This window comes from Macrobrachium nipponense, chromosome 12 (genome assembly GCF_015104395.2).
Source record: "Macrobrachium nipponense isolate FS-2020 chromosome 12, ASM1510439v2, whole genome shotgun sequence".
Taxonomy (NCBI): Eukaryota; Metazoa; Arthropoda; class Malacostraca; order Decapoda; family Palaemonidae; genus Macrobrachium; species Macrobrachium nipponense.
In genome coordinates this window covers 19,652,425-19,677,556 of record NC_087205.1, presented here as the reverse complement: position 1 = coordinate 19,677,556, position 25,132 = coordinate 19,652,425, and the positions used below count along the sequence as shown (strand labels likewise).

The 25,132-nt window shown below is 42.0% G+C and overlaps 1 protein-coding gene across 3 annotated transcripts in view; it reads right to left on the bottom strand.

Moving 5' to 3' along the window:
* Nucleotides 1-25,132, bottom strand: part of LOC135224397 (glutamine-dependent NAD(+) synthetase-like) — a 141,999-nt gene that overhangs the window by 20,418 nt on the left and 96,449 nt on the right. For all 3 annotated transcript variants that reach the window (XM_064263364.1, XM_064263361.1, XM_064263362.1), the window contains exons 9-11: nucleotides 21,998-22,158; nucleotides 11,594-11,768; nucleotides 7,439-7,614 (exon numbers count right to left, since the gene is read on the bottom strand). In XM_064263364.1, coding sequence (XP_064119434.1) covers nucleotides 7,439-7,614; nucleotides 11,594-11,768; nucleotides 21,998-22,158 — 512 coding nt within the window. The remainder of the gene's footprint in view (nucleotides 1-7,438; nucleotides 7,615-11,593; nucleotides 11,769-21,997; nucleotides 22,159-25,132) is intronic.

Sequence of the window (25,132 nt, the reverse complement as noted above, 5' to 3'; positions counted from 1 at the left end):
CCAGCAGGTCCGGGTACCAAACCGCTTGAGGCCATTTGGGCGCCACTAGGATCATCCAAAGATTCGAGGTGACCAGCGCCCTGCTGATCACCCCGCGAATCAGACAGAACAGGGGAAAGGCATACACAAAGAGGTTGTCCCACGGGTGTTGAAGAGCGTCCTCTGCAGCTGCCCATGGGTCCGGCACAACCGAGTAGAAAACCTGGAGTTTTCTGTTGTGCCAGGTGGCGAACAGATCTACGAACAGGTTGAAGAGCCTTTCCGCCACGTCTGGGTGAAGGGACCACCCGGTTCCTATCACCTGATCCCGACGGCTTGTCGACTACCACATTCCTCTTGCCTGGAATGTAGCGGGCTGACCGCTCTACTGAGTGTGCCATGGCCCACTCGTGCACCAACAACGTCAACTGATGCAACGGGAGGGACACTAGGCCCCCTGTTTGTTAACATACGCCACTACCGTGGTGTTGTCGCTCATCAACACCACTGAGTGTCGCACCAGACGATCTTGGAACTCTTGGAGAGTGAGGAATGCTGCCTTGAGCTCCAGGATGTTGATGTGAAGGTGCCTGTCATGATGGTTCCACACAATCGCAGCCAGCAACTCCTCCAGGTGTGCGCCCCATCCCTCGGTCGATGCGTCTGAAAACAGCAACATCTCCAGGGGGTGGAGTGCAAAGAGGCACTCCTCTTACGAGGTTCCCGTCGTCCAGCCACCAGGCTAGGTCCTGCCTCACCTCCGTGAGGGACACAGGGAAGAAAGGTGGGTCTCTTGCCTGTGACCAACACTCCTTTAGTTTCCATTGAAGAGACAGCAGGTGAAGACGCCCGTGAGGGACTAGCTTCTCGAGAGACGACAGGTGACCGATCACAACCTGCCACTGCTGAGCTGGCTGCTCCTGTAGGGACAGGAACCGGCCTGCTGCCTCCCTGAACTTGCTCATCCGCGGGGAAGACTCGCCCTGCTACTGTATCGATCAGCATGCCCAGATACTTCATCCTCTGCTTGGGCTTGAGATCTGACTTCTCGTAATTCACTAAGATCCCCAGATCACGGCAGAATTCGAGGATTCAATCCCTGTCCTGTAGCTACTGCAAGCGGGAGCTCGCCAGGACTAACCAATCATCGAGATACCTAAGAAGACGTATCCCAACCGAGTGGGCCCAAGCAGATACCAGCGTGAACACTCGCATGAACACCTGTGGGGCGGTTGAGAGACCGAAACAAAGTGACCTGAATTGGTACACCGTCCCGTCGAGGATGAAGCGGAGGTACTTCCTGGAGGATTGATGGATGGGTATCTGGAAATACGCATCCTTCAGATCCACAGAAAGCATGAAGTCGTTCTCCCTGATGGAATCGAGCACTGACCGTGCTGTCTCCATCGCGAACCGAGTCTGGCGAACGAATCGGTTCAAGGGAGAGAGATCTATCACCGGGCGCCAGCCCCCCCAGGACTTCTCCTGGTGACTGATCCCATATGACCTCCACAGCACGTTTGCTCAGCATGGCTTCTACTTCCTGCCGAAGCGCCACGTCCTTGGCCAAACCAGGAACGTACGTCTGATGATGGACCGGGTTGGAGGTGAGGGGTGGCCGAAACTCAAAGGGTAGTAAATATCTCTCCTGAAGGAAATTCACTGTCCAGGTCTCTGCTCCGTAGCGCTGCCATGTTGCCCAATGGCTCGCCAGGCAACCCCTCCCCCCTTCCGGCAGCAGGTGAGGGGGGACACCATCCCTAGCGTTTCCCTCCTCTCTTCAACTTCTTCTTCCCGGTTCCTCCTCGAGAGAAGGAGGGCTGGTTACGGTCACTCCTTACAGTCGAAGTTGAAGGCAGAGTCTTTCCTCTCAGCTTCGACGAAGCGATTGTCTTGGCCGCAGAGGAAGCACTAGCTAAACTCTTGGGCTTAGCCGCAGTCGTTCGAGGTTGCCCAGCCACCTTCGAGACTGCCTGGTGGAGTAAACGGTCGGTTTTATCAGTGAGCCGTTGTTCCACCGCAATGTCCACCATCTCTGGGGAAGAGAAAGGAGGAACTCCGTACTGGTCCGTTGCGAAGACCCAAGGCCGCCTCTCGCCCTGGTCACTCGAGTGAGGACAGCATCCCTACGCCTCAGAACCAGGTTGGCCCACAGGTTAGCCGTCTGGTGGGCCAGGTAGGAGATAGCCCTACCTCCAGACTGGCATAGTCTCACGAAAGCCGGGTCCCCTTCAGGAGTGATGTTTCCCGAGGAGGCCGCGGCTTTAGACAGTGTGAGGGACCACAGGTCGATCCAGGAGACTGCATGGAATGCTGCCATAGTGGTAGATTCCAAGGCAAGTGCCTCTTGCTGCGAGAACCATAGGTTCTCCAACAGGAGCTGCAGCAGAGACACCCCCGGAGTTAGCCTAGCTAGCTCCGGGTTAACCTGTTTGGGCGGCAGAGGGTCCTCCGATGGCACGTAAAAACGCCTCTGTCACGGTAGAGGTGGGGGAAGGAGCTTGGATGACCTGCCAGACCAAAGTGAACCCTCCTGTACGGAGATAAGAGCGTCCACCTGGCTCAGCACACTGTCGGCCAAGGCTGATCGCGGCAGACCCACAGTCATCCTGGGTTCCTCCTTGGGTCCCTGAACGACTCCAAACCCGATGTAGGCTCAGAAGGTGGGAGCAGCGATCCTTCCCCAAGGTCGTTGTGCTGACGAATCAGCGCAATAACCTCGGCGAATGACCTCTGGATCTCGGGAGTGACTGCATCCTGCTTGTCCAGCGAGAATGCCTTCTGAGACCCTCCTCCTTCCACAGGAGGAACCACAACAGGTCTCCTGCCACTTGCGCGTACGATCTGGTCGGTTCTAGGACCATGCCAGGTTTGTAGGGCGTCATGGCGGGATCGCGCCCCTCGCAATCACTCCTGATCACTTCACTCTTCCTGGTGTAGCCCGAGGAAGTTGAAGGGATAGGAGAGGAAGACCTGACGCTCCCCCCTCGCCCACCAGCAGAACTGGTGTGCTGGGGGGACTGCAGGCGATCGCCAACCCGCGGTGGCGATCGAGCTGGAAGCGAGGCCTGTCCTCACACCATGTCATGCCGCTTGGAACAGCCTAGGCTAGTTCAGGCGACTGAGGGGACCGCTTCCTCGCCTCAGCCCGCGGCCGGTCTGGGACTGTCGTGTCAACCCAGGGTACCAGTGGATCGCCACAGAGCGATCGCTGGCCTGTCACCTGAGCGACTCCCGCCAGTCTTCCACTCCGTGCCTGGATCCTGGCGCCGAGCGGACTCAGTTGCCTGGGTCTTGGCTGCATGGTCACCCGCGGGTGACAGTATACTCGGTACCTCTCGCGAACGAGAGCCGAGACGGTACCTGGCGCCGAGGCAGAACCTCTGGCGCCAAGCGAGGAGGTACCGGTGTTAGCCGGCACTCCTGCGGTCCCCGTCTTCTTCTTCCTTGCGAAAGGAAAAACGGGCCCCATTTCCGAAGGAACAAGAAGACCAGCGGAAGTCCCAACCGTCCCACCGGAGTGGGACGGACCCTTAGAAGTCTCAGAGCGAGCCTTCTTAGGGGGGAGGAGGCTACCGTCTTCTTCTTCGGCTGTGGGGCCTTAGAAGTTGAAGGGGAAGAGGCAGCAGACGACGACGACACCTTCCTCCTCCTCTTCTTCTTTGTCAGCTTCCTCAGGACCACCGTCAGTTCTTCCATCCAGGACGGAGCCGGGGCAGTTGCCGAAGCAACAGGGTCTGACTGCACCTGTCTGGAAGGACCTGGGGTGGGGGCAGCAACACCACGGGCAGGAACAACAGCGACAGGAACTGGTACTGGAACTGGAGCGGCAGCAATCTCAGCAATGGAAGGCGGGGCAGGAACCAGCGGCATCCTCTGTACTGGAGGCAGGTCCAGCGGAGAGCTCTTGGGACACTGGAAGTCAAGGGCTGGAGCAAGAGCGGCAAAACCAGGCAGCGGCGTCATAGTAAACCTCTTCACCTGCGGCAGCGGCGCCTGAACAGCAGCTGTCGGGGTAACCATGGCAACGTGCTGGGTGTAGACCAGGTGCGGTGGAGCAGGGAACCCAGGCGTGGATACCGTCGTGGTGGGTGGGCCATAAGTTACCAGCCTGGCCCCTCTCGCCAGATGACTCAGCAGCCCCTGAACATTCGGTGTCCCCTGAAGCCCCAGCGAGTACCAGGCCCAGCCGAGATCGTCCTCCGTGGCAAGCAGATCTGAGGAAGGAAGTAGAGTCGGGTTAATAAGTGGGGGAGGGGGGGGGAGACAGTTCCCACCCAAAGTGAACAGAAGACCCCGAATACAACTAAACATCGGAGTACCTAGCCTCGTCCTCCACACTTGACTGATCGAGCGAGAAGGAGCGAGATACACCCCTGAAGGGGAAGGAGCCATACAAGGGAGCTGAGATGGAGGGAGAAAGGAAGAAGACATGTCCGTGACCAAGGGAGTAACTGGAGAACCCTCCGAAGACTCCCTGGCCGGCTTACACGGTTTCTTCCTCCCTCCATAGCGCTCCCACTGCTCCTCCGACCAAACAATACACAAATCACAAGGCTCGGTGTGAGAGCATTCTCACCCTCAGCACTGAGTGCAAAATTCATGAGGGTCTACCTCTACAGAGGACCGAAAGGCCCCACACTTACGGCCCTCCACACCAGGGCACAATCTGCGGCTGATGGGGGGCCGAGGGGGTCTCTCCGGCTCTCGGGATTCCATGATAATTCATTAATCATTGAGTATGAATATACAAAAACAGACACTTACTCATGTAAGCTTTGCACATGCACACTAAGTACCGTAATAGGAAAAGAGAAAAAGCCTTTATGATGTGACGAAAACCAAGCATACGACTTGAAGCGGGCAGAGAGGCGAGCACAACGTCTATCCACCAGCGCGGCCGAAAGCAAAGTGACTCCTCTCCTCGCAGTCGAGCTGACCGCCAACTGCCGGACAAGTAGTTAACTACCGAACCCCCTTGTTCGAAGCTTACGACCTGTTCAGCTGCCGCTAAGTACCTTCCTATTGTTAAAGGACCGAGGGTTTGTATACGTATCGGAACAAGTTATGCATTGTTTATGTTTTTGTGAACATGGACAACGATGCCATTCGGGAATTTTTGTTTAGACATCAATTTCTGTTTAAAGATAACCATGGGGGGAAGTTTCGTCCCATCTGCCATACACTTTAAAACAACATTTAAATGTTTTCATGTTTAATCATTGTTAAATTTATTTTGAAATAACATTTAATTTTTTATATGAATTGGTACTGCTTTTATGTACATATAGTGAAGATTTTACGCTCTGTCTCTTCTCCTTCTCTATTCAACAATATCACGACGCCTGATAACTTAAAATCTTTCATTCATTTATTCCTTAAAAATATAAACACTCCCTCTACCTCAAGTTAGCTGTGCATCCCCTAAATAACTGTGATTTTGTAAATCGTTTATGCTAAATTTTATTGTGGTAAACTTTATTCATTCATTTACCTTTTTATTTAAGATTGTCATCATTAAACTATATCGTCTCACAGCGGACCAAATACTGGCTCATTACGACTGTTTTTAATTTTTATGGTTCCTGTATTGGATTTGATAGTTTTCAAATTTTATCATTATGTTAAATTTATTGTGAAATTTCCTTTATGTGAATTGTTATTTCTTTTACATACAGTAATATTTTAACTCTCTCTTCTTCTTCTCTCCTCAATATCAATGCTCCCTAGTTCAGTCTCAAGTCAGCTGCATGTGATGTCACTGCAGTAACATACAATTTTGTACGTCTTTTATGCTCAATTTTATATTGTAATGCTTTCTTCTTTTATTTATTTTGTTGAATATGGTTATCATTAAACTATATACTACTGTACAGGGAAAAAACATGTTAATATACAGTTTTTCTTGTAAGACACAGTAAACCGTCAAATACAAGTATAAACAAGATAATCGGGCAGTTCGAAGTAGGCAGTCCCCGGGTTACGTCAGGTTCGGGTTACGTTGTTCTGGACTTACGGCTCTTGCCTCATGGTGCTGTTAACCACAATTTTTCGGTGCCGTAAGTGGATTTATGGCAAATCCAGACTTATAGCGCTGTAAGTGCTATTTATTCCCATTACAGTAATTACAATGATGATTCGGGTTATGGCGATTTTTGGCTTACAGCTCCCTGCTGGGAACAGAACCCCCACCTTAACTGGGGACTGCCAGTACGAGTATTTGTTTGACAAGCGATACAAAATTTTCTCAAAAATTTCATTAAAAAAACGGAATGTTCGACAAACAAGGTACCACTGTATGTCAGTAGTTATCGGACTGAGGCCCACGCTAGCCACGCTAGCCTACCTATAAACATCACTTATAATTCAAGGTTTGATTTTTAGAATGGTGGTATAAGACGACCCCCAATTTTTAGGGGTGAATTTTAGGATTCAAAGGTCATCTTATACATGGAAATATATGGTAAGTAGCCTTTTGCAAAAGCAACTTCACCTACTGATTATTAAGTTCGGTAAATACACTGAGGAATTACTTTATTCACAAACATAGGAAAGTTGTTGAAAAAAAATACTGTAAACTGCAGTGCACAAATCGACCTGACATAGAAGTAGACCTCAAGATTTTTAGCTCAAAACTCTGAGTTAGGATTACACCTACTGCATAGGTCACTCCATAAATATAATAGGCTACCAGCAGGCCAAACCATAGGCATGTGACATTAAAGTACAGTGTATAACCTGTGCCAAAACTACAATTAGGTCACATCATTGATATTGAGACACTAACTGTAATATCTTACTGGTAAATGCACTGTATAGCAAACCACCTACAACACTCACCAGAAGATATACTGTACCAGTACAGCAAATATGACAATTGTAAGATCTACAGATGTTGACGGAAATTTGTCTGCTAGACAGTATTTGTGTAATGCCTGTGATAATTTCCATGTAATATCAAGTAAATATCTAATACAGGCAGTCCCCAGTTATTGGCGGGGGTTCCATTCTCAGCAGGGTGCAGATAAGCGAAAACCACCATTAACCGTATCTCAACAATTTATGGTGCTTATGGCGCCGAGGTTCAGTTAATGGCACCGATAACCAGTTAATGGCGTCATAACTCTATTATCAGCCGCTTATGTTGCCAGAAATCTATTATCAGCGCCTTATGCTGCCAGAACTCTATTATTAGCAGCTTATGGTGCCAATAACTGAAACTTAGCCCATTGTGGCGCCATAATTCGCTGATTTTATGGTGATAGACAAGTGCCATAAAATTGGATCACCATTAACCAAGTCCGCTGATAACCGGGGACTGCCTGTACATGACAGTGCATGTCAAATGAATATCAATTAGTTAGAATTTGAATTAACCCAGGTTATCAATCTGTTATAACAGGCAGGATATGGAGAGTGCAAAATATCTATGAGAAAATAAAACATAAATACTTCATACCTGTCCTTTGCAAGCAGCAGAAATTTCTTGAGATCATTCTTTGCAAATCCCCCAATTGGATTAATATCTGCTGAACTACAATCATACTTGGTCATGTATCCACGAAGAGCCTCATCAACATTCGCAGATCCCAAGACAAGGAGTCCTCCTTGTCTTCCTCGTACCCAAAGCATCAACTAAGATGCATAATCAAATATGGATAAGATAAAAGGATGTGAATTAGCTATAACATATTTGTGTTGACATTATATGACAAATTTAAAAATACTGTACTACTGCAATCTGTAATTCTCACACAGATAACGATTTGGAAATCAGTTACAATCACTGAGTAAGGATGCTTAGTAACAATAATAAAACCTAACCACAATCAACGCTTAGTTATATATCAGCAAAAACTTATCTTGCAATAGCAAGAAATATTTGCACATTCATATGAAATCAATATAAAATCTCTGGTCACAATCAAGTACGATGCATATCTTCATGCTTAACAATGTGTGCAATTACTTGCAAATAATTCTATTTGCACAAACATGCTATAAAAAATGTTTTATTTTTCTTGCATATTTATAATGTACATTTTATTTGTAGTTCAAGATTTATTAGTAAACATTACCAGCAGCACTTTACCTAACTATACATAGGCTAACCTTCACTAATCTGCCTACCTGTAAACTGGTACCTTTACTAATTCACCACAAATTTCAAATTTCCCAGGTCATCACACACTGTTTGGCTGCACTGGACCTAGCTCACTCTTGTGAACCACATGCAAGAGATAACTGGTAATTTTCCAGTATTTATATAAAATATTTTTTATTTAAACCCTAGTTATAGGTCCAATAAACAAATAACATGCATCCTGTGCTGTGACAATCATTGTTTGTGTGTGTGTGTGTGTGTGTGTGTGTGTGTGTGTGGTGCATATCCAACCTGTAATGCAAAAGACTATTGCTATAATATTCATCATAAAGTAATTATATCAGTACTGTATAGGCTTAGGCTTTTAAATACAATATCATATGATGGGCTCTAGCATACTGCATTTGTGCTTTAAGTCAAGGTAGATGAAAACAAGTAATGATGAAAAAAACTAAAGATGACACCAACATAGATACCAATTATGTTTGTGGGAAGGAAGTTTCAACTACACTAGTGACTCAACACTGCTAAGTAGTAAACCCTGAATGCAGTAGCTTCTGATTATGTATAAAAATTGGTAAGGTTTATTAGATGGTACAATAATACATTACGATATGATATTTGGCAAAACTATTTTTCAGACATTTCTGCTCTGTACAAATGGGTGTGCATGCATGATAAGGGAAGTTACGGAAAGGAGTGAAGTCAGCTAATTTAAGATAAACAACTACAAAACTGGAAATCATAAAGTTGAATCCTCTTCAGCTAGTAAGTTGACCCTTGCCTATTCACAGTTCAGTATTCACTAATTCACCATACTGCAGATTTTTCAGCTGAACATAACTAAATTACTATTTATAGAAAATTTGCCTATTCACATATTTTTTCGTAGAGCACATCTAAAATATTCTCTAATTATTTTAATTTTATTTTTATGAGTAAATACATATTTTATAATAAAAAAAATATTTACTAATTTTTAAATCTATTAATATTATTGTAAACACAGCAAAATATCAATAAAAAAATTTTTTTTTTAATGCATACTTCTGTTCGCTGTACTTGAGAATGTAGCAATGTTACCCCATGTGATGTATACGTTAAAAGAAAATGGTACGGCTTGAATACTGTATGAGAAAATAAGTGCGCCTGAATATAGGGGTAACTTTAATAGTTTTTGCCTTGGTAAGAATAACAGTTGTAACAGTGTTTATGTGTAGCTGTAAGCAATATATTTTTAAGGGTAATGTTGTATGATGACTTTGAAATTATATTAAAGTGTTTTAAAATAGGCAGTTATAAGCATTTTTAGAAGGGGTCTCAAGTAATCATGGATTTCAGCTATTAGCAGGCAGTTGTGCTCGCTAATCCCCATAAACACAAGGGGTTCAACTGTAGTTGTTAAAATGCACTTGAAAATATTAAAAATTGTCAACTATCGACATTGCAAAAATTCAACGAACAAACAGCTAGAGTTCGTTGCATGAAATCTGCTATAACTACCAAATATTGCTAAATATAAAGCACAAGGTCCTGATCTTATGATTTTGTAATGTATTTTTATTCAAAATTAGAATATGTAAATTATAATACATACATTTGCTTTTAACAATACATTTTTTTCATATTTTTTTCTGCACAAATAGCTGTTCAATTCTGTGTCTATTCTAGATGAGGAAAGGGGGAGGGATCTGAATAGTACTCACAATTAATAAAAAGAATTTTCCTAACTAAACAATACTCTAACTTTGAATATCTTTAAAACGGTGCCTTTTAACATGGCTCACATTGGTAACCTAGTACAGTTTATTCTACTAAAAACGGAATTCCCACAATTAAATTTACTGTAACAAAGTTTGTCTGTTGTTAAGAAAATGCCTATACTTTGATGTGTATTGTTCATCATTACAAAGAGAGAGACAGAGAGAGAGAGATACATATGCAAATTAAAAATACGTATTGGGCTTTAATACAAATTTTCCTTACCGATTTTACACTTAAAAGCACAGATACTTATAAAATAATTCAAGTATTTGACAAACAATTTCTGCAGCGGTACCACATCTTTGAAAAGTGTAGTAACTTTGTGAATGGGTATCACATCTTGCAAAAGTATGCTAACTGTACATGCTGTAATTACATGTAATACAGACTGCACCAGCACTTTTCTCCAAGTTTAACAAAGTAATTTTCACAGAAAAACACTAATACAACTCTAAGTTATGGCTCTGAGATTTTTAGTATATTAATGAACTCATTTTATCAAACCAATGCAACTACCTCATCGCGCCGATTTCTGGTTATCGGCACCAATAATAGAGTATTGGTGCTGATATATACTTAACAGAGGTGCCATTAACCAGTTATCAGCACCAAAATCCAGTTATTGGTGCCAATAAGCGCAGATTTTTGGTTATCTGCGGTTTTTGCTTATCATCAAGACTTTGGAACAGAACTTGGCACTGATAACCTGGGACTGCCTATAAATATCTTCAAAAATTAAACAAATACTTTCTACAGGGGAATCATCTTTTAACAGTGCAATAACTTTGCGAACGGGTATCACATCTTGTAAAAGTACACTAACTGTAGGTGCTGTAATTACCTTTGTATCGTACGTATCTATGCATGTACAAAAATAAAAATACTACAAGCAGTCTCCAGTTATCAGTGGGGTACCATTCCCTTGATGACATGATGATAACCAAAAATTGCAGATAAAAATCTGTGCCACAGTTAATTGGGGATTGGCGGCGACATGCAAGGATCAGTGCATACAGTGCTCCCCCACTTTTATGCAGGAACTGGGTTCATAACCTGCTGCAGAAATGTAAAAAATCCCCTCTAAAAATGCTTACAACTGGCTTAGAACTGTCAAATACCAGTACCCTTTAAACTAAAATGCTTATAACTGTCTATTTTAACATTTCATTGCTTAATTTGATATTTAAAACAAAAGTATACCTTAAATTATCATACTAAAATAATTTAATATAATTTCAAATAAAAATATGCCCCAAAACATCATCCCAAAGTAACCTTACATAACAGTACTGTCCTTCAACTGTTACCAAGTAGGCTATATACACCCTTAAAACTGCCTATTTTAACAGTTCATCACCAAATGTGACAGTTCAAACAAAAATATACCTCAAAATATCATCCCTTCAAGCAAAACACTAAAGTATGATTGAATGAGAAGATGGATCACCCTTCACAACAACCTAAGGTGATCATTTTATATCATAAATGTTTCAGTATTTTGTATCATGTATGTGATAGCTTAAACTCTAAAACTAGTTTAGCTGCCAAATTCAGTGAATAAAAGGCATTTGTATGTCAGTGTTTCATAATCTTATATAAATACAACTTTATACCAGGATGTAGACAGCTTTACATATAATGAACACATAAGACACCGGTGCAGTTTCCAATGAATACTTCTACATACCCATACCCAACATGCAATTATAAGAAATTTGAATACAGTAAGAAACTCCATATGAATACCTGGGCAAACAAATATGCTAAAACCATCCTAAGTCGGGCCTGTATATTTTGCAGAGCAACATTTTCTCGTATAGTTCCTCCCCGAATTTTGAATTTTGGTATGTGACCAGTTGCTGCACTAAAGATTCCCAGAGCTGCAGACACCATACTATCAATTAGAACTGGGATGTGGTAACTGAAAAAAAATTGATGTTGAAAACTCTAGAAGTGAGTCAACCTGTAATACATGTCAAAGCTTGGAAATATTTTCTGTACATTGTCAATTAGGTGAAAAACACTATATATATACATTATTAATACAGCAGTACCCAAGGAAAACACAAAATTCGAAGTAAACTCAATATTTCACTCATGCTTTAACACCAGGTAAAGTAGGACTATCAGGGCAAAATTTCCTATAGATGAAATTTTCAAGTCAACTCTCTTAGGTAAGTTCTTGGCACCCTGAAGGGCACTATTCTTAACCATATGAGAGATGGGAGGGAAATATAACTCTTGTATTTAAGGAGACAAAAATATTTTATATTTTTGTGGGTATCCATAAAACAGACCTTTGCAAATCCTTTATGAATCTTCCTCAATAAATCTAATTAGTGCATGGACTGTAAAATACAGTTGTGATCCTTTGTACTCCAACTGCTCAGTTTCTGAACACTACTAGTCATTTCTCAAACATGAATTAGTCTCAAATAACACTGCAATAGAATCTTGAATCATGACTCCCATCACTGGATTTTACTAAAGCACCTGCAGGCAATCTCAGGTATGGTGAGATATCTCCATAAACAGACATGGTGTCTTCCAGCACTTTTTGTCTTCAGCAAACTCAACCAACAGAAGCTCACTAGTGACATGCACCCCAAAATTGCTCTGAAGTCTGGCATGCAAGTTTCAACAAAAGGCCTTCATAAAGTAATTAACAGACCAGGACAAACAATACCAGTTACACAATAGTCTCTAACTACAAGTACATTTTCTTTTTACAAAAACGTGTTTTCCAATACAAATCCACTAATCATATGATGATTTATTCCCGACGAAATACAAGTCCCACAAACCAGGGAGGTAAGAAAACAAGATCCCATTGCACATAGTACTTCCTAGCCACCCTATCGAAGCACTGTAGTATTGGATGACATTCCTGCATTAGGGGGCACACCAACGCCATAAGGCCCCATTATACAGAAAGTGCATCATTCTACCAAATGATTGAAGGGATTAATTTAAAATTTTTATTACTTGTTATACAGCTAATAAGAAAAATACAGATGGGGAAATAAATATATTCGACCTGTAAGTTAATACATTTTGCAGTTTAAAAAAACACTTTTAAACTTTTCAAAAATAATATGGCAAAAATAAAGTTGCACTCAAAAATAATGTTCCACATTTGTAATTATATATATATGTATGTAATTATTATAAAGGCTGTAAAAGTTTCATTGAATTTGGTTCAGTCATCTTCGAGATTGAAGCATTTATTTTTGAAAAAAAAATGCATTTTGAGAAAACCGCAAAAGAAAAAATTATAGCTTATTTTGTAGTAACTATGAATCTATGACAGAAAGTTGATTTTTGCACTAAAACTATTTCATCATATAAGAAGTATGCCCTGAAATTTACAATATAATCAAATTAATATAACTGTGCTCTCTGGTTTTATATATTACCTAAAATTTGCATTTATGGGGAGTGCCGATGCCGTAGGGCCCCATCATAAAGTAAATTACTTCCTACTAATGACTGAAGATTATTTCCTTCTAATTTTTTCCACTTATTCTACAAATAATACTAAATAAACACAAGTCCTGTTTCAGCCTTCTTGGAGATTGAAGCATTTAGTTTTGAAAAAAGAAAAAAAAATTCTAATAGAATAGTTTTACTATATATATTATGTATATATATGTATATACTTACCAAGTAATTACATATCTAATGTTACTAACTCACACTGCAGCTAAAAATTGAAAATAAGCAGTAGAGCTTCTATTGCTTTCGTGTAGGAGAAATGCCCTGCCCACTTTCAGCGAAGGATGGGTACAACACAGCTGAGGAGCTCAAATCATTTGTGCCCTATGACCATAAGAGGGGGGAAGGAGGGCTCGGATTCTGTAATTACTTGGTAAGTATAAATATAAAACTTTATTTTATTATAAAATATAATTTGTATATAGTAAGTAGAATAGCAGATAATGACATATTGAGTCTAAACGCCAATGAGGTGGCCACTGCTCTAATTTCGTGTGACTTAACTTTTAAAATGGGTAACAGGTCCTCTCGAATCATGGAGTGATTCTAAAATCACATCCCTCAAAAAGAATGAGACTGCATTCTTGGACAGAGGTCTGGAGGGGTTTTTAACAGAGCACCGGTAGTTACTTGGGGGACCTCTGATGGTCTCAGTTCTATGAATGTAATATCTTAAAGCTCTCACAGGACAAAGAGACGTCTCTTCGTCTTTCGGTCCAAGAATCTCCATTAAATTCTTGATGATGAAGGAATGGGGACAAGGCTTTAGAAGGAGTCTCATTTTTGGCAAGAAAGCCCAACATAAATGAGCAGACTGCATCACTTTGAGAAAAGCCAACCCTCTTGTCGATGGCATGTAGCTCAATGACCCTCTTGGCTATCGCTAATGTGACCAAAAAGAGTGTCTCCCTTGTCAGATCTCTATAAGTTATTGCCCGAAGAGGTTCAAATGGAGGGCTGAACAGCCACTTGAGGACCACATCCAAATTTCAGGCCAGTGAAGCAATCTTGCACTCTTTTGAATCTTGAGAGACTTAATTAAGTCAGTAATGTTTAGATTTGACCCTAAGTCCATGCCTCTATGTCAAAATACAGATCGTAACATGGCTCTGTATCCTTTAATGGTCAAAGTTGACAGATCTCTCTCTCAGACTTTATGCCAAGGTCACACATTTACGTATCAACGCACGCACGCCCACACTAAGCTCAACAGCATTGTTCGCCGCCGCGGTTTTCTTCTCGCCGCGAAGTATGTGAGCCTCCTCATTACGTGGTAGCCTACAAGGAAACCGACTCGCATGTTTACAACCCTGTAAGACGTGGCAATGCTGTAGCGTGGTATAAAAAAGGTCAGGTCGGGGCCTTCAGGTCAGCAATGCCATATAACACATATAAAACTATCTCAATACAATAAATCATTTTTAATTAAGACATTTTTTGTATTCACTTTGAAAGTAGCAAACAAACATCAGAGTCTAGACATATGAAATGAAAAAACAAACTCACGACAAAATAACATATGACCAAAATATACACAGAAGACAAAAGTAAAATTTTTCAACACAAACTACAAAACTGCATCTGAGAAAAAAAAGGAACTCTAATACTTGGTGCTTTTACATTTTTCTCTCTCTCTCTCTCTCTCTCTCTCTCTCTCTCTCTCTCTCTCTCTCTCTCTCTCTCTCTCTCTCTCTCTCTCTCTCTCTAGCTTCATCGAGAACTTATAGTATATATAATGTATATATTTATATTTTAAATGTTAAGTGTCGTTTTAAGCATATATTTGTATTTTATATGTTAAGTATTTTCTAAGTATCTTTATAATTCTGGTTATTTTATATCTGGTACTCATTGATTCTCTCTCTCTCTGTTTTTCTGTTATTTTCTATTTTTCAGTTCATTTCCTTTTCATTGTGTAGTTTTTGAGTTGAAATAGCTTTATATTTTACTTTAAGTAATTGATGTGTGTTTTGGTGCACATTAAGTGCTCTAGGGTTAGTCTGGGGCTCTTGAAATGCATTTTTATCTTATTAGTTTTGTGTGGCTGTGAATGAATCTCATTTCAACAGTTGTTATCTAAGTTCCTAAGGCTGCTGATTTGTTTAATCCATGATGATTCAGAACAGGGGCAAATACTTCTTGCTGCATGAAGTTGACAAGGGGAACTGCAAGCTCTGTTTACAGCCCGGCCCTTTTGTACCCTACGGCCCCACACCGTTGGGCGTAGTACCGACGTGAAGTTAATGTAAGTTAACAACGTAGAACGTTACACTCTCGGCATACATACGTCAGTGTGCCGTGCTTTGCAACGCAAAATCTTGGGGTTGTGTAGGACTTCACTGGGCCAGTTCCATCATACCATGCTTGCGTTGCGCGCACATTTGCGGCGCAATGCACGGTGCTGGCTTTACGTCCGTCAGCCCGTGTTCTGTTTACCAGCTGTTCAAGATCATTCACCGCGAAGATGCCCACAATCCACATGTGTGGGCATACGCCGTCGTAATACATGAATGTGTGACCCCAGCTTTAAGAAAAGAAGGAAATTTACAATCTCTGTCACATAGGTCCCAGAAGAAGAGATGTTATTTCTTCTGCATGTTCTACAGAAAATTACCCACTCTGTCTGGTAGACCCTGGAAGAAGACTGGCATCTACACTGAGCAATTGCCTCTGCAGCTGGTCTTGAGAAACCCTTCGCTCTAACGAGACATTTGATGGTCTGAACCTTGTCAGAGCAAGACCAGACAGGTTATGATGAAACCTGTTGAGGAGAGCTTATTTGAAAGTTTTTGCCTCAGTGGTAGGAGCCTGGGGAAATCTATTAACAGGGAGAGGAGATCTAGGAACAACTCTCTTCATGGCCAGAATGGAGCTACCAGTCATTTTCGAATTCTGATGGGATGAAAATTTTTTCAAGACTTCCTTGACCATGTTGAAAGGAGGGAAGTCATGTCTGAGGCTCCGGAGTCGGGGAGCAGAACAACAGCAGGCGATGGTTTTTTGATGTTGTGAAAAGATCTAAAAACGGTTTCCACCACAACTTCACAGATCGTTGCACACCTGTGTGATTAGAGTCCACTCTGTGGGGAGGACCTGTCCATGATGACTTGAGTTTGTCTGAAAACACATTCATCTTGCCCTGAATGAACTTAATCACAACCATTATTTGATTCTCCTTTGCGCACAGGAGAAGGCTCTTTGCTGCCTCATAAAGGGAGGAGTGCATTCCCCGTTTCCTTATGTGGGGTAGAGTGGTGGTGTTGTTGAAGGACACCACTACCGTCTTTTTGCAGGTCATTTTGGCAAAATGAAGAGGGCCTAGATGTATGGCTGTCAATTCCTTCACATTTATATGAAGGCTCCTCTCTCCTGGAGACCAAATCCCTGATACTTTTGTGTTCCCAAGAAGAGCTTTCCAAACCAGGTCTGAGGCATCTAAATACAAGAACAGGCTAGGGTTCAGAGGCAGAAGAGACATGCCTTCTGAAAGTCTTCTTTCTGATAGCCACCATCTCAAGTTGGTTTTAATTTCTTGTGTAATTGGAAAAATGGATGAGTCCAGGTGGTTCTTTCTGTTCCAGCTCACCTTCAGGAAGAACTGTAGAACCCTTAAATGAAGTCTCCCTAGATTTGCAAACTTCTCTATCGACGCGAGGGTCCCTTCGAGGCTCATCCACCTGTTGGCTGGCTAAGCAGGAAGGGAGAGCAAGGAAACTGCCGAACACTTGAAGGAACTTTTGAATTCTTATGGGTGATGGAGAAACCCGAAAATTCAGTCTATCTTCATCTCCAATATTGAATCACTTGAGAGGGAGACAGCTGAGACTTCTCCTTGTTGATAAGTATGTCCAGATCCTGGGCTAAGAGCAGTCTTCTTCAAGTCCTCACTGCATTTTAATTTCATTGGTGAGTGAAGGAGCCAGTCGTTTAAATAAAAAGACGTTTTCCCAATGAGGTGAAGCCACTTCGAGGGGAGTGAGAATGCAGGTGAACACTTGGGATGCCGTGGAGAGGCTGAAGTACAAGGCTCCAAATTTAAAGACCCTGTCCAGGAATACAAAGCAAAGATATTTTCTGCAGCTTGGATGAACTGGAATGTGGAACTATGCATCTTGCATATCTATTGTTACCATCCAGTCATTCTGATGAATTGAGGAGAGGACTGGCTAATTGGTTACCATTTTGAACCTTGTTTCATCATGAAAAAATTCAAGGCGCTGATGTCCAGGACAGGTCTCCAACCCCCTGATGTTTTAGGGACAACAAAAAGTCACCTGTAAAATCCCAGAGAACTTATGTATTTGACTTCTTCCATGGCTCTCTTGATGATCAGAGACGATATTGCTTTTGCTAGGGCTGAATACCTGTCAGAGCCTAGCGAGTAAGCCATCAATGCTATGGGCTCCAACACTAAGGGAAGATTCCCCCTGAACGGACTGGAGTACTCTTCTTTCAGTACTAGTGATACCCACTGATCTACCCCTGGCTTCACATTCTCGCCAGAAATGGAGAAGCCTTGCTCCCACAGGAACAGAGGACAGCACTTTCCTTCACAAGTGGAAGGTCTTGTGGGTGTGTTCTTGACAGGGTGAGAGGAACATAGATAGGAAGAAGGTCTGGCTTGAACTTTCACAGGGCACTGTTGCAAAGGTGAGATCATCTTGATGTTAAAAGCAGGTTCTTTAGGGCATTTTGTTAAATGTGCTTAACAGATCTTGCGTTTACTTTTTCTGAAGATCTGAAGCTATCTCTTGAACCGTAGATTGAAGAAAAAGATGACTACAATCTAACAGTGAAAAAAGAAGCGCTGACTTCTGGGAAGCGGTTACTTCTTTCTTGGTGTATGAACACCATAGTTCCCTTTTCTTTAAGACTCCTGTACCAAATAAGGAGGCTAATTCCATGGAGCCATCTCTAATGGCCTTATCGGCACAAGAAAGGATGCCCAACCAATCTGCCAACAAATCATCCGAAAGATCCACACAATCCTCAACTCTCTTAGCCCATGCTCCAAAAGTCCAATCTAGAAAGCTTAGGACTTCAAAAGTCCTGAAGATATTCTTCTCAAAGTGGTCCGGCTCTATGGCCAAAACCATGATTTAGCAGAGGAAAAGGCTTACTGTCTCGCGGAATCGATCAAACACAAAGTCCCCTTGGGAAGAGGCAGCTACTGCAGGGACGGAGCCTCTCCAGTAGCATAGGCCTAATACCTTTTTTTCAATAGACGGGAAGGGGGAGTGCAGAAGACCGCCTTACCTTGCTCTCTCTTGTCAGAGAGCCAAACTTCTAATTCCTGTAATGCTTTTCTAGATGAGGACAATAACATCTTATGAAATTAAAAGATTCCATAGGCTGGTTCCTCATGCAAAAGGCAGAGACAGGGGAAGCCAGGGTTGCTGGCAAGAAAAAGGAAGGAAAGGCTGCTAGGAAATATCTCGGTAAGCTAGCAAAAGGTGTGGGTGCAGGAGCTTGATCAAAAACTTCTTCATTTGAGGAAATTACCAAAAGAGCCAAGTCGGGAGAATCCTGAGCTACTAGAACTCCTCTGAAAAATACCCATAATCTCGTGCAAAATGTTGGATGGGCGCCATAGAAGGACAATGCCCAAATGTAGACAACGCAGGTAAAGTTGGAAAAGGTGCTGGGAGCTGGACACTTGGTGCCAAAAGTTCCACTACTGGTGCAAGAGAAGTCGAGGTTGGTGCCAGGGGCTCAGATACGGGTGCTGGGTGCTCAGGTGCGGGCGCTGGGCGCTCGACAACTGATGCAAATTGAGAAAAAGGTTGGAGCTTCAAAGTCAAAGCTGGGCACCTCTTAGAAGTAGAAGAGCAGTTAGGCAACAAGCACTGACGCTCAGGAGAAACGGAATCTGGACTTCCCCAGAAACTAAAAGACAGCTGAGAACTGTCCTCAACTTCCGTGCTTTGTTTGTATTCAGGCAGAGAAAAATGGTCCGCATCCGCAAAACGTCTCTTCAAAGGATGGGAACTCTCATAGTAGCGTCATTGGCTCCTTTTGTCCACCTCAGAACAAGAAGATCCAGATGAAAGACTGTGCACTGACTTCCGGATGCCTTTCCAATGGCAGTCCACTGAATCCTGGGAATGTTCAACAGGATCAGCTAAGGCTAAGGGGGTACCTACCTGTGAGCAAATGCCACTGACCTCCCTAGGACTACCAGTATGCCTCCTCCCTGGTGCATGGGAGTCTGACAGGGACCTTTGTCAAGGAGCGTCGGCAGGACGGGTATAAACGCACCCACTGCACTAGCATTTGCACTAACGTTTGAGCATTAATCATCCATAAGAATTGTCACCGAAGCACTTAAATGCTCCACAGTATTAACTCTTGAGCTTGAACTTCTGATCAACGCAGGCTTCAAGGCTGCCAATGGCATTAGGGTTGGAATCATGGGGGTCTGGCAGATTAAGGAGAATTCTGCAAACTGGCTACATTCTTAGTCTCTGCTCTAACTGCTGCTTCCCTCTTTCTATCATGTTTTAATTTACCCAAATGTTCTTAAGGGTCTTCCATTCCCCCTGAAAGAAGTCAAATTAATGGAACAAGTCCATCCCCTACAATGGGTGCAGATTGTATGGTAGTCATATGAGGCTTTGATCATTCTAATTTTGCAGCCTTTGCTGCAAAACCTAATATGTACTAGCACTATTAGTGTCTGACATAACAAGTACTAAGTCAATACAGGCAGTCCTTGGTTATCACTGGTGGTTCCGTCCTCGGCAAGGTGCTGGTAAGCGAAAACTGCCATTAACCAAAATTCCACGATTTATGGGACTTATGGCAACGATAACCGCCTCTCTTGTAGCTCTATTGCCGCTGACAACAGAGACTTAGGGTGTTATGATGCCACAAATTGCCTATTTTATGCCATTAGACAAGCTATTAACTGGGGACAGCCTGTAATTCAACAAATCAAAATAAAACCTAAGCTATTTAAGTAGCATGAAAGCTACCAAAAATAACCACGAGTATCACCCAATACAGACACCAAAGAACTATCCAGAGATCAAATTCAAAGTCAAGCTGCTTAGAACGGCTCAAGTTCAGTCGTTGACCAACAGAAACGAACTGAGCTCTTCAACTGTTGTACCCATCCTTCTCTGAAAGTGGACAGGGCACTGTCTCCTACACGAAAACGATAGAAGCTCTACTGCATACGTATTTTCAATTTTTAGCTGCTGCACGAGTTAGAAACATCAGCTATGTAATTACTTGGTAAGTTACTAAATAAAAAAGTAACTTTTCAGGAAACAGCAAAAGAACAATAATTTTATACTTCAAAATGAAAAACAATCAGGAATATCTATTTTCCTGAAGCCAGTTATGCCAGTATCATTATAAGCTGTTTTCTCTTTGATGCTACCGCTTGAGAAAATTGGATAAATTAATGGGGAACAATTACTTTTCAATAAATTTTGTTCATATCGCTTTCCATGCATTTTTTTTTTACAATTTGTCATTCACAGTGCCATAAGGTAATGAACAAAGATGTCCATGAACCAATCAAAACATTCTTTTTTAGCAATAATTTTTTTAGATACATAGTATACAGTACTATTGATATAAACACCATAAAAATATTTAAAAACCCTCTGAATTTCTTATGAAGGCAACTTATAACCTCCAGGTTTCAGTACTGTAGCAATTTTTGTGATGACGTATAATCATATCTCTCTCTCTCTCTCTCTCTCTCTCTCTCTCTCTCTCTCTCTCTCTCTCTCTCTCTCTCTCTCTCTCTCTCTCTCTCTGAAATATGAATTATTATATCACAAACTTTATGTACAAAAATTTTAAATAATAATACCATTAATAAATTAGTTTCATATAGCAACTAAATTACTTTCCCAAACAATTCTTTCGGTAGTGTCAATTAGATGGTTTTCAGAGTGTAAACAAAAGACAAACATACATTTTGATTAATGTTTTTTGCTGTATTTATACATTAATAGTATAGTGCGGTACTGCAATTAGTAGTACAAATAATTTTTTTTATCATAAATGAACTATTCATTCACAAAATATATATTGTGCTGCAGGAAGGACTCTCTCTCTCTCTCTCTCTCTCTCTCTCTCTCTCTCTCTCTCTCTCTCTCTCTCTTATAATTCAATGTAAAAATATAGTAATTTGTATATTTAAAAAAAAAATACAGTAATTAGTGAATACACAATATTGTTCTATGAAAAAATGCAAATTAATGACTATTTTTGAGAAAGTTCCCCTAAGGAAAGTGAATATGTAATGTGTTCCACAAAAATCCGCAACAAAGTGGACTGTGAAAATGTGAAACGCATAAAACTGGGGGGCACTGTAATGAAAAGTACATACAGAAAAGCAGAACTGATAGCATACTTAACATTACACAATTATTTAAATATTATACATGTTACATGCTCTTTGAACAGTTCACATCACACATAACATACTCATGTCAGATATTCACAGATTAAAGTGAGGCATTGCAATCTGGGTAAAGATCTGGCAGATGCAGCTCTAAGCAATATTTACAAATTAGTAGCTTTTCTCACTTCAAGAGTTATAGATTTAATATTCTGTACCAAGACTTGATGACAGAACTATGGTTGTGACCAGATTTAGAAACTTACTATACTTAAAATACATAGAAAAGCTATTACCTTCCAATTTGCTGAGCAAGAAGCTTAGCTCGAGCTTTTGTCTCAGCAGATGAGTTTTCTGTAGCCATATACACAGTGTGAAAGAGTCTGTTACAAAGTTCTCTAGGATCTCTTGGAACATAGTCCGACTGGGCCACAACTCGTCTTACGTCATCCAGCACCTACAAAATAAAGGCTACACTTTACCAGAAAAGTTTTAAATCTAATAGAATAATCTTAAAGTTTCAAGGGAAATGTACCATTAGTTTATAAACCTGCTACTAAGGAGAACGATAGTAAATCAACACAATGAAGACACCATGATACTGTGAGAGGTTGGAAAGTGGGTGTTCATTGTAAAACCTGAAGTTCTATGGCATGAAACATATGAACATTCTAAAAAACAAAAAATAAAAACATGGATAAAAATGATATTGTTAAGATACAATAAAGTTTTGTACATACTTACCTGGCAGATATATACTTAGCTATAGACTCGGTCGTCCCGACAGAATTTCAAAACTTGCGGCACACGCGACAGGTAGGTCAGGTGATCCACCATTCCCGCCGCTGGGTGGCGGGATCCGGAACCATTCCCGTTTTCTAAACCAGATTTTCTCTTCCACCTGTCTCCTGAGGGGAGGATGGGTGGGCCATTTAACGTATATATCTGCCAGGTAAGTATGTACAAAACTTTATTGTATCTTAACAATATTATTTTTGTACATGAAAACTTACCCAGCAGATATATACTTAGCTGATTGGCACCCTTGGTGGAGGGTAAGAGACAGCTAAACATAACTATAATAAATATATATTAAAAAACAGGGAAAAAACAACATATGTTCTCGGAAATAATAATCCATGGTTCTTACCTGATTGGGCAGAAGACTTCATTACTGTCAATGAGTCTGCCTGCCTCAAGAGTTCCAGCGAGGTAAGGACCTATGACTGAACAACTCTTTGGATCACGTCAATGGGGGCTAGCCCGCTTACGCGACAGAGCCTACTCTGGATCGTACCAATGGGGGCTGACCCACTTACATGGTAGAGCCTTTACCTTTGTCATATCAATGGGGACTAGCCCTCTTACATGACAGAGTTTTAGGTTTCTCTAAGTAAAACACAAGGAGAACAGAAGCCAATCCCGATTACCTGACCATATTAGTAATGTTATAACCTATGAATTGCAAGAGGGTCCCCCTATTCCCTCTTACAATCGACCAATAAAAACAACCACCAATAACATAAAGAAAAATTAACACTAAACTAAGTTAAGAAGGATTAGCCTCAGCTCCTTCTCCCAGCACTGAATCCGCAGAAACGTAAGCTCCCAGAGAGAAGCACTTTTCATAAGTAATTTTCACATCTCTTAAATAATTGGAGGCGAAAACAGAGTTACATCTCCAATATGTTGACTGTATAAGAGCCTGAAGAGAACAAGTTTTGTGAAAGGCCATTGACGTAGCTATGGCTCTCACTTCATGTGCTCTTACTCTGAGAATCTTGAGGTGCTCTTCACTGCATGCAAAGTGAGCCTCTTTTATCACATCCTTTATGAAGAACGTTAGGGCGTTCTTCAAAATAGGTCTCTTAGGATCTTTTACAGAGCACCAGAGACTTTCTTCTGTACCTCTTAATAAGGCTTTTTGTTTTAAGTAGAACTTGAGGGCCCTGACAGGACGCAAAGTCCTCTCCAGTTCTTTTCCCGTCAGGGAAGAAAGTCCTTTTACCTCGAAGCTTCTAGGCCATGGTTTTGAAGGATTTTCGTTTTTAGCTAAGAAGAGTGGTTTAAAGGAGCAATACGCTGAATCCTTTCTAAAACCTACTCTTCCTTCCAAAGCCTGTAGCTCACTAACTCTCTTAGCCGTTGCTAGTGCGAAGAGAAATAAAGACTTCCTAGTTAAGTCTTTAAATGAGGCTGTATGCAAAGGTACAAACTTTTCTGACATGAGGAACTTAAGGACTACATCCAAGTTCCAGCTAGGTCTTCTAATCCTCTGGTCTTTCGTGGTTTCAAAAGACCTTATAAAGTCATGAAGATCTTTATTATTCGTTAGATCTAGACCTCTATGCCTAAAAACAGAGGCCAGCATGCTTCTGTAACCCTTCACTGTTGACACTGCGAGGTTACAACTATTCTTTAAATAGAGAAGGAAATCAGCGATGTTAGCTACAGAGGTACTGGAAGAGGATATTTTCTTAGTCTTACACCATCTTCTAAACACCTCCCACTTCGACTGATACACTTAAGAGGTGGAATATCTTCTGGCTCTTGCGATAGCCTTCGCAACTTCGCGCGAAAAGCCCCTTGCTCTGACGAGTCCTTCGATAGTCTGAAGGCAGTCAGACTTAGAGCGGGGAGGTTCTTGTGAAATCTGTCGAAGTGGGGCTGTTTGAGAAGATCGCTCCTTAGTGGAAGCGATCTGGGAAAATCCACTCCAGTACCTCTGTGAACCAATCCAGAGCTGGCCAGAAGGGAGCGATTAGTCATTCTTGTTCCCTCTGAGCAGGCGAACTTCCTTAACACTTCCCCTACTATCTTGAAAGGGGGGAAGGCGTACGTGTCTAAACCTGCCCAGTCTAGCAGAAAGCTGTCTATGGCTACCGCTTGCGGATCCGAGATTGGGGAGCAATAATTTTCTAGCCTGTTGTTCTTGTTGGTAGCGAACAGGTCTACATTCGTTCTTCCTCACAATAGCCAAAGTTGTTGGCAGACTTGAAGATTGAGTGTCCATTCCGTGGGTAGGACTTGGTCTTTTCTGCTTAAAAGATCCGCACGAACGTTTCTCTCTCCTTGCACAAACCTTGTGAGAAGAGAGATTTTCCTTTCTTGAGCCCATATCAGCAGATCCTTCGCTGACTCGTACAGGGAGAAGGAATGCGTCACCCCGTTTCTTTATATATGCTAGGGCTGTTGTATTGTCCGAGTGAATTTGAATCACCAAACCTGAAACCTGCTCCTCGAAATGAACGAGAGCCAGATGAATGGCAGTTAATTCTTTCTTGTTTATGTGCCAGGACACCTGTTCTCCTTCCCAGGTGCCTGACACTTCTCTCGAACCTAATGTTGCTCCCCATCCCGAATCTGAAGCGTCTGCAAATAACGCTAGGCGAAGGTTCTGTAATTGAAGGGAGATCCCCTTGCTTAGCTTC